This window comes from Megalobrama amblycephala, linkage group LG10 (genome assembly GCF_018812025.1).
Source record: "Megalobrama amblycephala isolate DHTTF-2021 linkage group LG10, ASM1881202v1, whole genome shotgun sequence".
Taxonomy (NCBI): Eukaryota; Metazoa; Chordata; class Actinopteri; order Cypriniformes; family Xenocyprididae; genus Megalobrama; species Megalobrama amblycephala.
The window spans coordinates 32,394,899-32,416,876 of NC_063053.1; the positions used below are offsets into that span (position 1 = coordinate 32,394,899).

At 38.8% G+C, this 21,978-nt stretch overlaps 1 protein-coding gene across 4 annotated transcripts in view; it reads left to right on the forward strand.

The window, feature by feature from the left end:
• Positions 1–21,978, forward strand: part of LOC125277427 (CUB and sushi domain-containing protein 1-like) — a 750,178-nt gene that overhangs the window by 583,916 nt on the left and 144,284 nt on the right. For all 4 annotated transcript variants that reach the window (XM_048205771.1, XM_048205772.1, XM_048205773.1 and 1 more), the window contains one exon: positions 9,891–10,029. In XM_048205771.1, the coding sequence (XP_048061728.1) occupies positions 9,891–10,029 (139 nt within the window). The remainder of the gene's footprint in view (positions 1–9,890; positions 10,030–21,978) is intronic.

The window sequence follows — 21,978 nt, forward strand, 5'->3', positions numbered from 1 at the left end:
GTCCCAGCAGTTATTAATGTTGTGCATTGCTGTTTGGCTGCCAGTGGTACGGTCCTTTCTGAATGAAGCCAATAATTCCGCCGATCTAGCTCCTTTGGGATCAAATAAATTTGCAGTTCTGACGACTGTTGAAACGGCTAACAGCACCACATATCCCAGACATATTGTAAATTTGTTGTGAACCTTCTGAGAGTGTTTCGTTGGCCTTCCTCTGGTAGTTGTAGCTGCTGTCACCATAGACTTAAACAGAGCGCACAGCTCTGACCGGTCACAAATATGGCGGCGGGCATAGCGGAAGTGACGTCTTTGAAACCCATGGATATAAATCATGCCCGAACGTTAGCGTTTGTCAATCAAGCCAAACCGCCCATTCAGAAACCGAGAAATTTGGAGGCTGATCTCTCAGGTTGACGCGCAAGCTGGCTTGATTAAAGTTTTCGTGAGGATTTATAGTTTATGGACTGTTTTGATTTCGGTAAATACATCTAGAAAGGTAAAAGCATTGATGGCATCTATAAAAGAGATATCTGAAAGCGAAACCAAAGTGAGGAGTGACGCACGAGAGGAGAACTGCGCGTTTAATTGCTATGTGTATACTGTAATACTGCATTTACAATGCTTATCAGTGGCGTGCACTTTGATCGTGAAAGTGAAAGTGCCCTTTGCGGTCGCATCGCGGTGCCCCCGTGTTCCCATTTCTCCCGATGTCCATTACAATTTATATACTTCCATTTCCCACGAGCCTTTCAAAGAAACTCCATGAGCGCGGAAAGACGCGTTTGGCGCATGCAGCTGATATGGAGTTTTTGGTGAAGGCTGTATAAGTGTACATATTGTGCATAACGTGTGATATAAATGTACATGTATATGTTCCAGATGTAAACAAGGAAATTGTTCTGTTCTTGTATAACTTCATTGTTTGAGCCTATAATGTTTAAATAGCTGAGCTTTTTCACAGTTATAAGGGCAATACTTACACTTCTAATCCAAAGCATCTCTTCTTGACCTGCAACACAAAACAAGATGTTAAGAAAGCTATGAACCTAGATAAAACAGTATATCCATCTGTTTTTGTTTTCAACTCGTTAATTAACTTTAACTTAATCTTTCAATCAATAACCGTGTCGAAATAAAACACGGTCGTTAAATTATTGCACTCACCATTTTCGCGCTTCATCCTCCCTCCTCTGCTGGGAGTGCGGGTGCGGGCGCGGGCGCGGCCGCGGTGTTCGCCGACAGCCAGAGGTTCAAACTAAGTTTAGACGCCCAACAACAGCTCCTCGTGTGAAAAAGAAACAAACGACGAAATAACGCGCGTCGAACTCGCCGATCAGGGGTTCATGCACGGTGATCCACCGCACGCGAGAGAGAACACTAGATAACCGGAGAAAACATTTCCGTCGTTTAAACTTTAACAAACGATTTTCACTGCTCACAAACAGTCTCTCAGGGGGGGGGAAACGATAAAAAGGCAAATGTTTGGAAAAAAATGTCTGCAGAACTTGCGAAAACAAATGTTCCAACTTCTCATCAACAGCTCCTTGAATTCACACACACACCACGACAAAATGGTGTCATTACCTGCCGTAAACCAATGTGTAAGAGGCGTGGTCAGGAGAAAAACTTAATAATTTAAGTGCATTTAACTTAAATTTATTAACACATTCAAATTACATCCACAATTTAGTAGAATATACTTATATTTTATAAGTAATGCAATCAAACTTAAATATTTTAAGTATATTGTAATTATATAGTTTAAGTAAATATAAAATCCGGGCTAAGAGTGTGCATAGCCTACGTGCATCGCCCGTGGTCAAGTGCAAGCCACTTCTTGCGTGTTCTAAGTTAACACAATTAGAGCGTAAAAATACGGGATATTTTACGGGAAAATACTAAAACGGGAAGACAGCGGGAAAAGAGCTAAAATACGTGAGAAACCCGGAAAAAACGGGAGGGTTGACAGCTATGCGGATTATGTGTGAAACAGGCGTAAGACGAGACGATGACAAGACTGCACCACTGTCCAAAAACGCTGACTAAGACTAAATTAACATGCATTATTGTTGACGAAAAAAGACGAGACGAAAATGTTTTGTATAAAATAAAAACTAAGATAAAATCTCTCTTCATTTTCGTCTACAATCGTCTCTGCTTTTTCATCAGCTGTTCAGAACGAGTTCGCGGCTTTGATACTGACAAAAAGTCAGAATGTGTCATCATAACTGACGGGAAACACTGCGGACAAAGAATTCACATTAAGCAGGTTATATATATTTTATGTTAACTTACTTATTTTGCCACATGCATGTGTGGGTCTTTACATCATCACGGGCGCGGAAAGTGGGGGTGCTGTAAATGCATGTTTGTTCATTAACATTTATGTAATAAACACTCTGAGTTGGCTATTTAAAAAGTTTTATTTTTATTGTTAAATTATGTAAGGGATAATGCAGAGCGAGGCGGTTGTTATAGCTAATACAACCCCAACAGGCTGATTAGGCTGACTACCTACCAAATAAATCAATAATTTGACACAAAATGATGATTTAAAAAGGAGTTTATTGATTTAAAAACGATTGTATTGCTTCCGCTAAACAAAATAGTGCGCTCCGTCTCTACGGTTAGAATCCTGTGTGTCCATGGCAACGATCTGTTTTTCATGGCAACGGTGTGTTATAGTTAGCAGCGGTCTGTTATCAAGAAATAAAATAGTGTGTGCGTAGAAAGAATTCGTCCACACACCGCTCAAAAAAAAAAAAAAAAAAAAAAAAACCGCAAGTCCACCGTCTACTAGGCAGGCTTTTTGTGTTAAATTATATTTCCTGTCGCTGCGCAGGCTCTTTTATTGTACATGTCCCGATGACCGGTCTTTGCATTACGATTAAAAGCAGTATCAATAAAGTAAAAAAATGTGATGTGCAGTCAAGTTCGAGTGTATGCACTGTTTAAACGAGTGTTCTCAACTTCACTGATACTTTTGTGATTCGCGGAGTTTTGATAAGTTTTATAGCCTTGATATTGTTTCTTATTCAAAAGTGGTTACAGAAAAAACTAAGCACCCCCAACCTGAAACCTCTTCCCACGCCCGTCACAATCACATCATAATCAAAATTAATAATTAGGCTTAAAAGCAAATGTATATGTAAGGGAATCAAGTTTAACAATTACATGTAATAGTGCTCCAAATATCAATAATGGTGTGTGCAATACCATGTATAACTTGCATTAAGTTGGTAATTTACTTTATACTTATATATATATATATATATAGTTTTGATCTTAGGCTTTTCATTAAGTTTCATTAAGTCATATTTATTTCCACTATAACACGTGTGTTCCTGATATTATTGCATTTAATGAGGCCTCGTTGTATTTATTCTTACAATAGCTTCTAGATGTGGTCAAGCAACCAGCCAGGAAAGAGGAGAGGCCATCTATGTCCGACTAAAAACCTTTGTAACTTAAGTTGTCAGTCGGAGTCTGTTGGGTCCCAGCTTTTGAATTGTGTTGGTTAAAATAAAATACTCTTCAGCACAGGTTAATCATTTGCGAACCTGAAGATTCTTTTTCCTTGAGCCAAACCATTAATCTAATTTTGTATTTAAACAGATTTAAATTCTTTGTTGATGAGGTTCAGGATATGTGTCCATTTCGTCCAGTCCCTCCAGAAACACAGGTGGCCAGGCCAGTTAGTCAGTCTCCTTCTTCCTCCGCATACCCCTCCAGTGAACTCCTTTCCTGTTCCACACTGGACGCACACTCCTCCGCTGGGTCCAGAAAGCGGAGGAGGAGGAAGAAGGCCGCTCCAGCCAGTGAGTTCACTCCAGAGCCCGCTCTAACCATCTCCGAGCCTGCTGCTCTAGCCCTATCCGAGCAACTCACTCCAGTCTCCACAGAGCCAGCTCCAGTGCCTGTGGGGATTTTAATCATCTATGAGGGGATGGACTGGACACCTCTCTCAACAGCTCCAGCCGCCGCCGAGCCCTCGGCTCCGGCCGCCGCCTCTCCCAACAGCTCCAGCCGCCGCCGAGCCCTCTGCTCCGGCCGCCGCCGAGCCCCCTGCTCCGGCCACCGCCGAGCCTGCCGCTCCAGCCGCCGCTGCCGAGCCTGCATCTCCAGCCGCCGCCGCCGAGCCTGCATCTCCAGCCTCCATGTTCCTCCGCCCACAAATTTACTACATTATCTGGACTCCTCAAAACTATCCTAAACCTCCCCAAGTACTTTTTTGGGGGGGGGCAAGTACCTGTGGGTGGGGGACATGTGGGCGCCACACATGTGGGTGGGGCTTTGCCATGGTCGCCCAAGGCTCCTGACCCGCCATGGCAGCCCAAGGCTCCTGACCCGCCATGGCTGCCCGCTGCACCTGACCCGCCATGGCTGCCCGCTGCACCTGACCTGCCATGGCAGCCCACGGCCCCTGACCCGCCATGGCGGTCTGGGCTCAGAGACTCGTCCTGGAGACCTCCGGTGATGTCCGTCCCTCTCCCTGCACCGGCGTGAGGTCTCCAGGACGCCCACCCCTCCTCCCCGATGTTACATCTACGGCGCAAGGTCTTTAGTTATTATTTTGGAATAAATGTAAAATGCTTAAAACACTAACTTGATGAGACTGACTTGGTTTTAATAAATAGAACATTAATTACATTGCTAATCTGAAAATACAAAATAGAATTGTTTTTGATGTAATGTAATGTTAATTTAATAAAGAAAATGTGACAACATTAAGAGTAATTGACATGAATTTACATTTGATTTATAAAAAAATCAAAAATAAATAAACCGTGAGGACATTGTTTGCCTCCTCATTTCAGAACATCACTGCACGCCACTGATAGGCTATGCTGCTGGCTGGCATTATGTCAAAAATGCACCTGGTGCAGATACGTTTGATGGACAGAGTGTTACAGCTGCTTAATTGCTTACTCTCATGACACATAGCAACACAGCTGAAAGTATTCCTTGTTTGACCTTTTTATTGAAAGTAGCCTACATTTACCTGTTGATTCCTTCACAAGCTTCTGTAAAAGCTGCTGTTTGGGGTTTGAATTGAGGCATTGGAAATATGTGGAAGGGCCGTTTGTAAAATATGCTGTATAGGTGGCACTAATGTTGCAGAAACTATATGCTTCACCTACGGTATGGCGCATCAGCTGAAGACACGCATCTAAATCAGAGGCATAGGCGTACAGCACAGCATCTCACAGCACTGATGTATCTAATACAAAAGAAACATCTCTAGTTGATTAGCAATCCATTTGTTTGTGTTAAATAATAGGGGATCTGGTGCTGGGATGTGTTGTTTTTGAAATCACGCTGAGTGCTCATTGCCGCTGTTATCAGTGGTGCAACAGTATTCTCTTGGCACTCGTACACACTGCGTAGTCTTCACATGGACAAATGCTTCAATATATCGCTTAGCACTGTTGCAGAGACTCTCTATTCTTTCCGTTGAAATCACAAAACAAAATGCACATACACCTTTCCCTGCTCTTGATATACAATCATTGTCTATGTCAATACATTTTGTGCTTTTATTATTGTAATAATACAATTACATTCACAACAGAATATAGAAAACAAATCAAATGTTGAAAGTGAGACATTTTGAACTGTCATGCCAAATATTGACTCATTTTGGATTTCATGGGAGCTACACATTCCAAAAAAGTTGGGACAGGTAGCAATAAGAGACCGGAAAAGTTAAATGTACATATAAGGAACAGCTGGAGGACCAATTTGCAACTTATTAGGTCAATTGGCAACATGATTGAGTATAAAAAGAGCCTCTCAGAGTAGCAGTGTCTCTCAGAAGTCAAGATGGGCAGAGGATCACCAATTCCCCCAATGCTGTGGCGAAAAATAGTGGAGCAATATCAGAAAGGAGTTTCTCAGAAAAAAAGCCAAGCCAAGGCTCATTTAAAATGGACTGTGGCAAAGTGGAAAACTGTTCTGTGGTCAGACGAATCAAAATTTGAAGTTCTTTTTGGAAAATTGGGACGCCATGTCATCCACACTAAAGAGGCCAAGGACAACCCAAGTTGTTATCAGCGCTCAGTTCAGAAGCCTGCATCTCTGATGGTATGGGGTTGCATGAGTGCATGTGGCATGGGCAGCTTACACATCTGGAAAGGCACCATCAACGCTGAAAGGTATATCCAAGTTCTAGAACAACATATGCTCCCATCCAGACGTCATCTCTTTCAGGGAAGACCTTGCATTTTCCAACATGACAATGCCAGACCACATACTGCATCAATTACAACATCATGGCTGCGTAGAAGAAGGATCCGGGTACTGAAATGGCCAGCCTGCAGTCCAGATCATTCACCCATAGAAAACATTTGGCGCATCATAAAGAGGAAGATGCGACAAAGAAGACCTAAGACAGTTGAGCAACTAGAAGCCTGTATTAGACAAGAATGGGACAACATTCCTATTCCTAAACTTGAGCAACTTGTCTCCTCAGTCCCCAGACGTTTGCAGACCGTTATAAAAAGAAGAGGGGATGCCACACAGTGGTAAACATGGCCTTGTCCCAACTTTTTTGAGATGTGTTGATGCCATGAAATTTAAAATCAACTTATTTTTCCCTTAAAATGATACATTTTCTCAGTTTAAACATTTGATATGTCATCTATGTTGTATTCTGAGTAAAATATTGAAATTTGAAACTTCCACATCATTGCATTCTGTTTTTATTCACAATTTGTACAGTGTCCCAACTTTTTTGGAATCGGGTTTGTATAAGTTTTCGCTAAAAATACATTTCCCTGTGGAGAAAATGAAATACTATGAAAATAGTTTAATTTATGACCGTTTTTCACTTAATCTAGGTAGTTTCGTCTCACATACAATGTGATTTTCGATTGATCGAGATCTTCCAGCAGCAGCAGCACATTTGTCCTCTTGGGCGAGCGATCTGCTTACAGCTTTTCCACCACATGTAATCCCCCATAAGCCAGCAAACCAATGAGAATGTGGGACAATGATGATGATACATAACAACAGAGTGAAAGGCGCAAAAGCTCCTGTAGATCTGCTTACCCAGAAGCCTCCATAACTGACAGATTTAGGGCCCGTTTACACGACAACATTTTCAACTTATAACGAAAACTTTTTATGTGTTTTGGCCATTCATTTACACGACAACAGCGTTTTGGTGGCCTGAATACACAAACTTTTTAAAACGGGTTTCAAAGTGCAAGTTTTTGAAAACGGTCTCTGTGTAAACAACAAAAACCGAATGTGAAAACTCATGCACATTACTTGTTCAGTGTGTAGTGTTTCATCACCATCTAATGGCCTGCCAGCAGAAAACAACGTTTTTTAGTCATTTTCACAGGTTCGTATGAATGGGGATCGTATTGACAGTGGTGTCGTCTGTATGCGGAAAACTCAAAGGAAAAACTTCTCTGTTTTAACCATATCATTGTCATGTAAATGTACCCTTAAAGAAAATTACAGTCGTTTGACAAATAAATCAATTACGGACAGCATTACCAACATTTTATCATGTAGGCTTTATGGTGCACATCAAACAAAGGAATTTATAGTCATTTATAGTGTTAATATTAATCAGCGAGTTCATGATTGGCTTGGATATGCAGAGCATTCACAGCTTATATGGACCGCATGCCACTTTATATATATATATATATATATATATATATATATATATGTAACAACTGCAAAGCGTCCAAAGTGTAAACAATATGATTTATGGACTAAATCCAGCATAAACTCTGGCATAATATGCCTATTTTTTTAAACTCTCAAGACAGATGTCACTACCTAAATGTCACAGCGATTGGCTGCTGCCTGCGTTTTTTGCTTGATATTTGCATAAAGTCAAGAATTGCCCAGCCTTTTGATCCTCTCAGTCGCTCTCAATGCTTTATCCGGTCCACTGCCAATCCCACATTGCACCACGTGAGCGTGAAGCTCAATTGGAAACACTTGCTCTGCTCTGCTCCCTCCACACCAGTGGACACACCGTAAAAGTGGTGACCAAGGCATTTTGGTTGAGCTCCAGAGATCATATGTGGAGAGGTCATATGTCTTCTCAGTGCATGACAAATGAAACCCTGCTTGAAATTTGCAAAAAATGCATGGACTCTTAGAGTATATGAGAAACAAGATTCTCTGATCTGATGACCATCAATTCTAATCGTCTTGTCTGGAGGAAACCAGGTACTGCTCATCACCTGTACAATACCATCCCAATGGCAAGAGTGGCTTAGAGCAACTCAGAGCCAGGATTTGATCCCACTTAAACATCTCTGGAGAAACCTGAAAATGACCATCCACTGACAGTTCCCATCCAACCTGACAGAGCTGAATACTTTCGCAAGGCAGTATAAATTAAATTCTAGAACCTTCACTCTACCACTGTAACAACACAGTATGTTTTTGCAACTCTATTCAATTGCCCACCACCAATCATAGTAAGTAAAAAATCACCAATCATCATAAAACTGTTCTTAGTTTTCATGTCACATTGAATGGTCTTGTAGAAATATAAGAAATATTCATATCTGCTCAGTGTTATAGGTTAAAGTATAGGTGTCTCACTCACTGCATTACACAGTTGCTTTTATATTATTACTGTAACCTTCTCTCAGACCTTGAGTATTTTTCTGCTTCTTATTCTTTCTTCTTTTCTTTTTTTCAGTCCAGTATGCTTTGCACCTTCTAAGCATGTTCAAGAATGGCTTTTTTTTCTCCAGTGTCCCTTTTGACTTTTTTGATGTCATGCTGTAATATTTCCATGAAATTCTACAAGGTCATACAGAGCACAATAGTTGGGTTCAGGAAATAAAACTCACATTCATCTTCTTTGTAGAGAGAAATTGATTTTTAATGATAATATTTAAACCATTCAAGACAGACCTAGCTTGAGCTTGGAGATTGTTAAGGGATGATATATGCTCTTGTACCTTCATTAAGAGAGAGAAAAGAATAGTTTAATTGCTGAATTCCCAGTGTAATGCAACATTACCCATAATTCTAAAGTGAAATCCACCAATCAGAAAAGGGAGTGTTTGCAAGGAAACAAGAATTAGAATCTGAATCTGACTCTACAGTGACCTGCTCACTCCCATAAAACCCCAACGTACTTTCACACAATTTGTATATTTGTATATATTTTACTATTTTGTTATTTTACTGATAATCCATTATATTTCATACAATGGACATTAACTTGGTCAGTAGTTTTATAGTGTATTGCCATTTTTTTTTTCACCTAGTCTTTTGCAATGCTTCATGAGACGTAGTTCATTCCATCATAAAAAGACATAAAATACAGTCTTTATTGCAGTATCTTAGTTCCAGTTTTTGCTCCAAACCAAATTTTTAATGTTGTGGTCTCAGAGCTCATTGATCTGGTTCATGACTTAAACTTTGTTATTGAAAAACTGTTTTAGATGCTTATGGGAGAAATTTCCAGAACCAAAGTCAGCAAAAAAAAAAATTAAATTGGCAGGTCCTATTATAACAGTGTTGTTCAGTGCCAAGCATCAAGTACAGATTTTTATTTATTATTTTATTTATATATTTTTTGCTTGTGAGTTCAGTAAATATAGTCAGTATATTAATACTTGTTCTGCAAACAAGACTTACCCTTCATATCTAGACATTTCTTAGGTGGTTTGGTAATAAAGTCCTGTGTGATATCCTTTACAATTAATTTTAGTTACATTTATTGATTTATTATTATTATTATTATTATTATTTAATGTTGTGGGATATAGTTGTCCTGCTATATCAACTGATAACGAGTTCAGAGTAATCATCCTGTAATCAGGCTGCTTTAACATTGTTTATTGTTACTGTGTTGAAGGATCACATTAAATAATCTCTCATCCTCACTCTCCTTGTTATGACAGCTACCTGCGGGGGCAATGTGACAGGGCCTGCTGGGGTAATTCTATCACCCAACTATCCTCAACCCTACCCACCAGGAAAAGAGTGTGACTGGCGGATAAAAGTCAACCCTGACTTTGTCGTCGCTTTAATCTTCAAAAGGTAATGAACGCTGGGTGCCTCTGACTCGCATGCCACCTAAAGGGGTATAACATCTTTTACAGGGTTGTGCACCATTCAGAACGGAATTGTTTTTAAACTTCAGTTTCTATAAATGTTAAATGTATTTAAATTGAGCCAACATATTTAATTGTGACCTTTTTACATATACGGGCCCTATTTTAACAATGTAAGCACATGGTCTAAAACACACAGCGCAAGTGCACGGCATGTCCAATCCACTTTTGCTAGTTTAATGACGTAAAAATGGTCGGCGCACCCGACGCATGGTCTAAAAGAGTTGTCCCTATTCTCATAATGAGTAATGGGTGTGTTTTGGGCATAACGTGCAATAAACCAATCAGAGTCTCATCTCCCATTCCTTTTAAAAGCCAGTTGCGCATTCGCTATTTACATAGCAGAATTTGCAAGTGGAAAAACTGAACGCTTCTCTATCAAGGAAACGGCTTTAACCTTGCACACGAGCAGACCATCTATAGGACAAGCTGGATTCCACCAAAGCATTTTTATCTTATGCACACAATAATGATCTTTGACATTGTAATCCTTTTATTTTTAATATTTGGCATGTTTATGTGCGTCTTTGTGTGTGTAATAGCAGAGTGTATGCACGTTGTGTACCCGCATATAGGCGCATATTACTAACGTGCTCTTTAAATAACAAAACAAATATTGCGCCTAGGGTTGTAAGGGTATGAGATTTCCATGGTATGATAACCGTCTGAGTAAATATCACGGTTTCACGGTATACGGTATTAAACAATCAATTTTTATTTATATCATCGATTAAAATGACCAATACATTAATTAAAATGTTTGTTTTCTCTATTCAGATTTCAATAATCAAAAACAATCAAATACATTTAATAAATTATTATGGATTAGAAATTGAACAACTTTTATTAATAATTAAAATTCAGAAATTCTGCTTTGACTTAATTCTTCTGGCTTTTATTTTTTTAATACAAATATTATCAAAAATGATGGAAATGAAATGAACTTTTTTTTATAATTATTTTGAGAAGTACATTCTATTTAACAATCATAATAAATTTGTCAATTTCTTCGAGTTAAAAACCGTCTTTTATTTTGACGGGATGTAGTGAAGAGCTTTGAGTTTCAGTGTATTTGACAATGGTTTTTCTCAAATAAAATGATGAAATGCTCATTAAGCGCTATCTCAGAGCAACCGTGGATATGTTTGTGTTCATGTCCTCTGATAACGAGACGGCAAACTCTTAAAAAACAATAAGAGCGCCGCGCATGCTTAAGTATGTAGTACACGAAACAGCGCAGCTCATTTACACAGGCAGACACGTTAAACAGACAGATATATTTATACAGCAGTCTGTTTGCTTTTAATATTCAAAGACCCCGCCTAGACCATGTCGCGATCTGATTTATTGTACAGCTCTGCTTTCGTTTTATTCATCAGTCCAACAAATCGCGCGTTTTTACCTGACATCGCTGCGTTATACTGTACATTCCATTTTCATGACTGGATTCCGGGATTCCCTCTCCATCATGCATATCATACGACCTAAGTTATAAACGGAACATACCTGCATCTACACGGATGGAGTTCTCCAATATAGGTCAACATGTATGATGTGTTTCCTCCTTTTGCAGGTAGGCCTACTTTGCGCCCGCATTGATTTTGGATATCTACACTCGAGGACAGCCCCGCGTTTGTTTTTCTATATCTAAAGTATTCCCATACTGCAAATTGTAACTTATTTTTCAACGGGGCACAGAGAATAGAGATAGCAACTTCTGTCTCTGACATTGTCTGCTGTATGTGTGGGTGTGGAGCAAGTTTAGTGAAGTGGAACGTTGTTGTCTATGCGCAAGTGAAATTCTGCGTCTTGATTTGTTTTTATTATTATTTTATTTTTACCATACCGTAAGTAAGCAAATGTACACGATATGATAATCGTACGTGTTCATACCGGTATATCGTTACAACCCAATTTGCGCCATTGACTTTAGACCATGTTTCAGTTGATCAGTGGTGCAGTCTATTTCAGTTGCCTCAGAATAGCAACATGCCAACGTGAACACACCTCGTTTTCAGACCAGCACGCCCGTGGGTGCACAAATGGGCGCAAACCATAGACTGTAAAAGGCGCAAACGCATTTGCTATTTAAACAACATGGCGAAGGACGTGAAAATAACTGCGTCGGGCTGAGCCCTAAGAGTTCATTATACTATGAAAACACACTGTATGTTTCATTTGCATTTACATTTAATCATTTAGCAGATACTTTCATCTAAAGCGACTTACAAATGAGAACAATAGAAGCAATCAAATCAATAAGAGGGCAACAGTAAGTGCAGTGTCAAGTCCCAGTTATTCTAGCAAAGTGCATGTAGCAAGTTTTTAATTTTTTTTTTTAATAAATGAATAAATAGAGAGAATAGAAATAGAAAAAAAGTAAGTGCTAATATTAATGGGTAAATTGTTTATGAAAAAGATGTCTTTAGACGTTTTTTTGAGAATGGCTAAAGACTCAGCTGCTTGAATTGAGTTCGGCAGGTCATTCCAACAACAGGGAACAGTCAAGGAAAAGGTCTGTGAGAGTGATTTTGTTCCTCTTTGGGATGGCACCACAAGGAGCCATTCACTTGCAGAACGCAAGCTAATACAGTAAATCTGAAGTAGTGAGTTTAGGTATAGTGTTGCAGAGCCAGTGGTTCTCTTGAAGGTAAACATCAGAGCCTTGAATTTGATGCGAGTGGCTATTGGCAGCCAGTGCAAACTGATGAAGAGAGGTGTGACTTGTGCTCTTTTCGGCTTGTTAAAGACCACTCTTGCTGCAGCATTCTGGATCAGTTGCAGAGGCTTGACAGTACATGCTGGATGGCCTGCCAAGAAAGCATTACAATAGTCCAGTCTGGATATAACAAGAGCTTGGACGAGGAGTTGTGTAGAATGCTCCTATAGGAAGGGTCTAATCTCCCTAATGTTGTATAAGGCGGTTGTAGCAATATGGTCTGTGAAGCTTAAATGATCATCAGTCACAACCCCAAGGTTCCTGAAGTTATGGCTGACGAACCTAGTTGGATGAAGAGGTTGTGATGAATTGTTGTTTCAGAACTCAACACATCCTTGTTAGTCCAAAAATGGCTTTTATTGAAACCAAGCTACCAAAACGACTTGCATTGAACTTCATCCTCTTTATTACATAATAGATATGAATACATTAGCACTCCCTGATTAAGACTCCCTGACACAGATCAGCACATACTTCTTCATGATTACCTCTTTGGTCCGCCAACTAGCATGTTAGTCAAGTGATATGGACAGACAGGAGAAAAATGTAAAATGGAATCTCTAGACTAAAAATAATATTACCTTGAAAATGGTTGTTTATTTTAAAATATATCTCAGGAGAGCATTATTATTTTATTTATTTATTTATTTTTCCCCCATTACATTTTATTGGATTCATTGGTAAACCAGTCGCAATTTGACACAGGATTTACAAACAGACTTTTACAGAAAGAATGTACCCAACAGCAATGCCTCAACGTGAATAAATGTGATAATTCTAATTACAATCTGTGGTCTGCAATATTTGATATGTAAAGACTCATGTACAGTCAGAGTCAAACATTCTTTGTAGGGATGCATCGATACCATTTTTTAAGGACAGAGTACGAGCAATGTTCCCTCTAAGCTGCGCGTGTGCGTGGCCGCGCACTTCTGAAGCCGCGGCCGTGCAGAAGAAATAATTGCCGCGCAGAGAACAGACATGAAAATGATTGTAGTAGTTTAAATGAGAAATAATTGCAGTGCTCTGGACAACCGCTATAGAGTTATTGTCGCTATAGAGTTGGAACCGGTGAATGTGGTTTACAGGTTTCATAGAAAGAGAACGATTGAGCACGTGCGCTGGCTGGCCCTGAGCCAAATCAGTCGCGGTAAGAATACTGTCATGTTTGCGGACTAAATACATCAATACGAGAGGCAACGCGAAATGAAAAGAAATGTGAAATAAAACGTCATGTTTTAATGAAAAGTGGTGGAAATAACGGATGATGGGCACAGAATGGTAACAAAACTCAGACATTTACAATCACACACCCACCACAGGCAGGCCCGGATTAAGAACACATTGGGCCCTGGGGCTATAGCAACACCAAGGGCCCCCTTTCATCTGATTGCCATGCCACAGTTTCTTGTACCACAAGAATTTTTTTTTTATTATTGTTATAAATGCACATGCAAATAAAGAACTTTTGTGATTGCGAAAAGTGCAGTGTCCCGTGAGTAACTCTACCGCTGTGTTAACGTGATGTGAATGTGTCGAGGTCGAGTTGTACGGATGGAGGCACCACAACTGCAACTGATAGAATGTGCTTCAAAGGCAGATAGTGGAGACAAGTCACATGACATTGGTGTTCGGGATTTTTACACGGGTGATGATGATGAGAGAAAAACACTGACATTCTGAATTCAAACAGCAATAAAATCAATCGACTCGTCCCTGTAAATGTTGAAAACACCTTACGTTTTCATGAGAAACAATTACCATCCGAATAGGGCTTAGCTCGTTATAAGAATAATAACTTGCTGCAGCTGCTACCTCACCTTCTTCAACGTGTAAAGCACGCAGATCGGCGACGGTGTCGGTGGGTGAAGATAATTGTGAGCTGCCGCTGCACGTGGGGTCTTCCACTGGCTCGTATGTTTTATGTGAACCGAAGTAACGTAGTTAGTTCGTTTTGGAATTTTTGCTGTAAGACTAGCATCCCTTTTCTCCCTTTCAAGCTTATTTTTTCCTTTTTTGCGCACCACTATCAATTTTTTTTATCATTTTGAACACCAGCGAGGCTGAATAAGCAATAAAGGCCAATTTCCCATTTTGTAGTCTACACGCGATAGCATAACGCAAAGAGGCGTTTCCCGATGTCATGGCGCGAATTGTAAAGTGATTTTGATTGGACGGTGATTTATCAGTCAGGCACAGTTTCTTGTTATTTTATTAGACACAAATCAACCACCTATGACTTGTCAATCTCATTTCCTCCAGCCAATCACGGGCCCCCTCTATCCGCGGGCCCTGGGGCTTCAGCCCCACCTAGCCCTTATGTTAATCCGGCCCTGACCACAGGTGTAGCTTAAAAACTCAAAATACATCAGTGATATACCTCCGTTTAAATAGATTATTGTGTGTGGTGGTGGTGTGGGTTTCAGGGATGTTTAGATAACTATAAACGAGTTAACGTTCACTTTTCTTAAAAATATTTAGCTATCAGTTTAAATGCTTCAGGTTGTTTTCACTATATAATATATTAAAACAAATGGAAGCATTTAAACTGATATAATACTGTATATCAGTTTAAATACTTAAATATTATATTATATTTTATTATATTATAATGTAAGCCTAATAAAAAATTGATCTCACAAGGGGATTGTTTAGGGCTCCTTGTGACGAAAAATCTTAACCTCCTGGTATAGAAAATCTGGGAAATTCATAAGCAATAAACATGCAATTTTGATGGTTTAACACTGTCTGTTGCTAATAATTGACTGTACAAAAATACATTATGGTTGTCCCAAACCATCACTGTAACTGCTCATATTATATTATTATAAAGAATTGAACTGTCCTGCAGGAGGACAGAAATTATTTTTTAATATAATTTCTTGGTAAAGACTGGTACAGTTAATACAGCAATGTGAAAAAATCTCAAGTAACCTAAAATGTGCTTAATTTAGTGACTGAACTGCTTGTTTTCAAACATATTATTTAATAAATCACTAAGTTACATCAAGGGTCAAATAAAATAGAAATGGCACATTAAAGTTAAATGTTACAGTTGCATGATAAAACCATTTTTTTTGTGTGTGTTTACGTTCATTGTACAGGTCTGATATACAGTATGTTTTTGCTCAGGTGGCCAAAATGTGCGCTCAACAGAGAAAAGTTTTGCTCAGTGAGAAAAAAAATTAGAGGGAACATTGAGTACGAGTACCAATATTTTTTTTTCTAGTACCCGCCAATACTGATGTTTATACATTTATTAATTTCTCTCTCTCTCTCTCTCTCTTCTTTTTTTTTTTTTTTTTTTTGGTGATGTTGCAGTTTTCCAAGCACAACACAGTGAGACTAATGAACGTAGAACAGCTTCTTTATTATTACTCTAATGAAAAAAGTAATAATTTTTATGTGCTTGTCACAAACTTAAGGAACAAAAATTTCACAGTGTCCAATAACCTTCAAAGGGCATAATTACCAATATATATATATATATATATATATATATATATATATATATATATATATATATATATATTGTTGTTATATAAAAAGAAATTTACAAACAATACAACAAATACTATAGAGATACAAATTAAATAAACTTGTTATTTAGATACAGTAGGTTTATTTACCATGTATACATTTATTTAACATATTTTGTTTTTTTATTAACATTAATGACAAATATAGGCTACGGTCCATGGGTACTGACACATATGCTGTTTTCACCGAAATGTTTACTTCCACTTAAGCCATAGCCGACTATATTTACGTGAGATACTCCACACGATGGACATTTTGACAACTATGTGTGCTTTTGACACATAGGCGTGAGGAGAACTGATCGTGCTCTGTCTGAGAGAACTGGGATCGCGCGCAAGAAAAAGAGAGAGAGCGCTTCTGGTCTGTGTCATTCAGCGTGATTCCACCTATCCCTCCTTCACTAATCGATAACGAATTGTGATTGAAAACATGCAGTTCGCAATGTGTGGGTTGTCATCATTAATTTTGAAGTATTTCCGCACCCCTGAGGATAACATTGTTTCTGCTGCTGCCGCCGTTGTCTCTGTACATGGAAGATTCTGTCAGTTACGTCACGTGAGGTATCGGTCTTTGGTATAGGGCGGAGGTCGGCAACCCGCGGCTCTAGAGCCGCATGCGGCTCTTTAGCGCTCCCCTAGTGGCTCCCTGGAGGGGGAATATATTTTTTTGTTTTCATATGGTTTCTGTAGGAGGACAAACATGACACAAACATTCTTAACGTTTCCCAGTGCTGTAAAAATGTGTATGATAAATATTACATTTCAACATTTCTGTCAACGAAGATTTGCGTCATAGCCTGCAACACACGTTTCAGCGCGGCGAGGGTATGCATAACGTCACTTTCGCGCCGAAAGCGCGCTCCCTCATCTGGACTGAGTGGCAAAAGAACCTGCTGCGTGACTGGATTTAACAGGGGAAACTGCGAAAACGCGAGTAAAACAAACGATTACAAAGGTTGGACTCGAAAGTGTTTCTTACAACTTGTCAAATAAACCTAATCCATAGATATTGACATGTAGCCAAGAGTCGTGTTTCCTGACATTATATATGCCTGATTTGACGCCGGGGAAATACATAAAGCAAATCTGCCTGTGAATATTTTATATAACTACAATATAGGAAGGTTTAAATCCGCGTAATCACTTATATCAATGTTATATATATCGTCATATTGTCCAGCCCTAAAACATATATAGTTTTATAGTAGTTTTTGTCAGTGTTTATTTTAAAACACAATTATGCAGAATATAAGATAGAATATATTTAATTGATGATTTGGCAACATAATATATAACAATACAATATATATGGAATGATTTTTACCTCAAAATCCAACAATTTGACACAAAATGATAACTGCAAATCCATGAGAGCGCTTCAGCTGTGCAGCATTTTTTTCCATTGAGACGCTTTGTTGCTATGATACGGAATATCCAGCACTGTTACTTATAACTGATTTTGCAGGTAATTTGTTTCAAGACTTAAAATGTTGACACAATGTGAAATTACTTTGCTGTGTATTTTCGGAGAGCAGCAATATTAATTTCTCATCCATTTTGTTCCGTTCTCTGCTTGTTAATGTACAGCAAGAATGTTGTGACAGTTGGTCGGTGTTGTATTTGTCCCGCCCCTCCTCCACTATGATTGGACAGCTGGCTAAAAAGTGACAGTTTTACTCAAAGTTGAACATTCTTCAACTCGAGGCGACCGGTAAAAAACGTCGAGCTCTCAGCGCTTGAGCGTGAGAAAGACGCTCAGCGCCTCGTTAGGCCGTGTGTCCACCAAAGCGTTTTTAGCCAGCTGAAAACGCTAGGCGCTCTGCTTAAAACGCCTATTGTGCTGCCTTCATATAAGGCTTATGTAAGACTTTTAGTTTTTTGCGGCTCCAGACAGATTTGTTTTTTGTTTTTTTGGTCCATTATGGCTCTTTGAACATTTTGGGTTGCCGACCCCTGGTATAGGGGGTATTTTTACAAGTAGGAGTACAAGTACATGAGCTTGGTATCGGGCATCCCTAATTCATGTCGCAAAATCATTTGTTGCTGTTTATGCTCAAGTAAATTAAACCAGTGAATGGTCAACTTCACATTGTTCCACTTAGCAGAATCAAAATCATCTGCTGTTTTTATATGCGATGCAATTGGTTGAGTTAATTAACCCTCTTACAAAGCATTTCAGTTTAACATTTTCATTAATTTCTTCATCTTCAGCGCTTGCAGCTCAAACAGCAATGCTGTTATTTGAAATAGTAATATTAATTTTAGATGTTTCTTTTTCAAAAACATTGATGCATTATTAATAATAACTTACACTCTTATTTTTCTTATTATTTTCATCAACAATATGGTTTTATTAAAATCATTTCATTATTGTCCATGCAGAGGCTATTCCATTTTATTTCTCCATGGCACATGCATTTTGATTCTTTATACATAAGTAATGTTGTCCATTGACTTCCTTGCATTATTTAATTTATTTGTAAGGCAATACTTTTTTTTCTTTTCGTTTTTGATAAAGAAAGTTGGCCATAGGAGTGTAAAATTAATTTTAAAATTTACACTGGTTCAAACTAGGCTACAGTACTGTATATGTTTGATTTACGTTAAAGTGCTTAGGACATGGCTTTTAATGGTGAGACTTTTTTTTTGTAATCAGGCTGTCAAAAATGTATATAATAATTTGGGTTTAGATTTATTGGCCAATATATCAGTTATCTGCATTCAAAAATAAGGTTTCTGTTTTTAAGGTTATCTGTTATCAGTATTGGCCATTTTTAATATCGGTGCATCCCTAGTCTTATTAGGGGCCAAGCACCGAAGGTGCTTAGGCACCTATTGTTATTGTTGGCGTTCCGTACGCTTATTATTATTCTTCTTCCGTTTCTTCTTCCGCTCTTGAAGTCTATGGCAGCCCATAGAACCGCTTGCGGGAAAGTTGTGAAATTTGGCACACTGTTAGAGGACAGTCTGACCTTTGTCCATAGCAAATTTGGAGTCTCTAACTCAATCCCTCTAACGCCACCAGCTGTCCAAAGTTGCACTTATGTTTATGTTAATAACTTTTGAACCATAAGGGCTAGAAACAAAATTCCTTTTCCTCTGATTCCTTAGGTCAAGTCGAATCGATGGCACCCTATGACGTCATTTTCCGTCATGAAATTTTTTCCGCCATTTTGAATTTTCTGAAAAACGTACTTTTTCGAACTCCTCCTAGGCCGTTACTCCGATTTTCACGAAAATTGAACCAGATCATCTTCAGACCATGCCGACAAAAAGTTATGGAATTCAAGTTGATTCCTCAAACCGTTTTCGAAAAACACGCGAACAAATTGTAAGTAGTTCTTGCGAAAATAGACATAAGGCTGTTTCTCCGCAACGCTTTATCGTATTCAGACCAAACTTGGTACCTGTCATCACAAGCATGACCTGAGGCAACATGCAGCGTTTCGGCGCAGCGCCACCTAGTGGTGCGGAGATATGAAAAATTGATATTTTTGCTTATAACTTCTGATGGCTTTGGCCAAAAATCATGAATTTGGTCTTGTTCGATTTGGGGCATCATGCCGAATCGAATGATATCCAATTTTCCCATATCGGACATTTTGGCTGTCAGCCATTTTGAATTTTGTGCTAAAATGCTGTATTTTATGAACGCAGTAGCGTATCGTTATGAAACTTGGTAGGGGTCATCAGCACAATGCCCTGAAGGAGCCTGAGAAGTTTCGGACCATCGCCACCTTGTGGTCAAAAGTTAGAACAAAATTTACAAAAATGCTAATAACTTTTGACCATATTAACCGATTGTAATGAAACTGGTCTCTGTAGATTCCTTGGGTCATGCTGAGAACATAGATATCAAATTTGCCATAGTTGGCTGAACTTCCTGTCCGCCATATTGTTTTTCTTTAAAAACCTACTTTTTCGAACTCCTCCTAGACCGTTGCTCCGATTTTGACCAAAATCTAACCGTATCATCTTCACACCATGCCGACAAAAAGTTATGGATTTCAAGTCGATAAGTCAAACAGTTTTCGTATACCAGAGCAAACAATTTGAGATATGATGCAAAAATGACTCTTGAAGCTGTATCTCTGCAATGCTTTATCGTATTAAGACCAAACTTGGTACATGGCATCACAAGCATGACCTGAGGTACCATGCAGTGTTTCGACGCAGCGCCACCTACTGGTGCGGAGATATGAAAAATGGACATTTTTGCTTATAACTTCTGATGGGTTTGTCCAAAAATCATATATTTGGTCTCGTTAGATTCAGGGAATCATGTCGAGTCGATTGATATCCAATTTTCCCATATCGGCCATTTAGGCCGTCGGCCATTTTGAATTTTGTGCTAAAATGCTGTATTTTACGAACGCATTAGCGTATCGTTATGAAACTCGGTATGGGTCATCAGGACAATGCCCTGAAGGAGCCTGAGAAGTTTCGGCACAGCGCCACCTTGTGGTCAAAAGTTATAACAAAATTTACAAAAATGCTAATAACTTTTGACTATATTAACCGATTGTAATGAAACTGGGCTCAGTAGATTCCTTGGGTCATGTTGAGAACATAGATATCAAATTTGCTATAGTCGGCTGAACTTCCTGTCCGCCATATTGTTTTTCTTTAAAAACCTACTTTTTCGAACTCCTCCTACACCATTGCTCTGATTTTCACCAAAATTGAAATGTATCATCTTCAGACCATGCCGACAAAAAGTTATGGATTTCAAGTCGATATGTCAAACCGTTTTCGTATACCAGAGCAAAGAATTTGAGGCATGATGCAAAACGACTCTTGAAGCTGTATCTCTTCAGTGCTTTGACATATTGACACCAAACTTTGCAAGTGTCATTGTCACCTCACTCTGACCATACCACAACAATTTGGACATAGCGCCACCTATTGGTCGAAAGTGATGAACCAGTAAATCCTAATTTTTTATAATTTTTCAGCTCTTTTACCTAAAATGATCTTAATAGGTCTTTAATTGCTCACTGCTGCAGTTAGCCTGATGCTCCCAGTCGTGTTGGCTTGCTTCTTGTGCCGTTTTTGTGCTTGGCCCCGTAATTGCTGCTTGCAGCTATATTTTACATTATGTTTGCATTGTGTCTATTATGATGAAAGCATTCTTGAGAGTGCAGTTGGGTTGCAATGCGAGTTACAATGCGAGATTTTTGCATTCGTGCGCTCAACAGCGTATACAATGCCCAGCACCGCGGCCTTCTATGCAATAGGAGTAGATCAAAATATAATTATATAATCAACCCTTTTCACGATTAGTTAATCTCAGCAGGTGTAATAGTAAAGGTATATAAAGTAAAGGTTTTCAAAAGAGTTCATCCTGTAATACTTATTTCATATACAAAGATGTTCTCCATTCATAGCAGTAAGCATTAACATTGAAGTCTTAAAGGAGACATGGCCCACTAAACAAAGCATTTGAGCTAAACAAAGCTGAAATCATGGTAGAAAATGGCTTTTTATTTCTAAATTATGACAATTTTATAACTAAAATCCTACTAATATTATAAGTGCACCTAAGGAAACATTATAAAATAATAAAAAAGTAGCTCATGAAAAATACCCAATGGCCAGGAAGTGTGCCAAGTACATA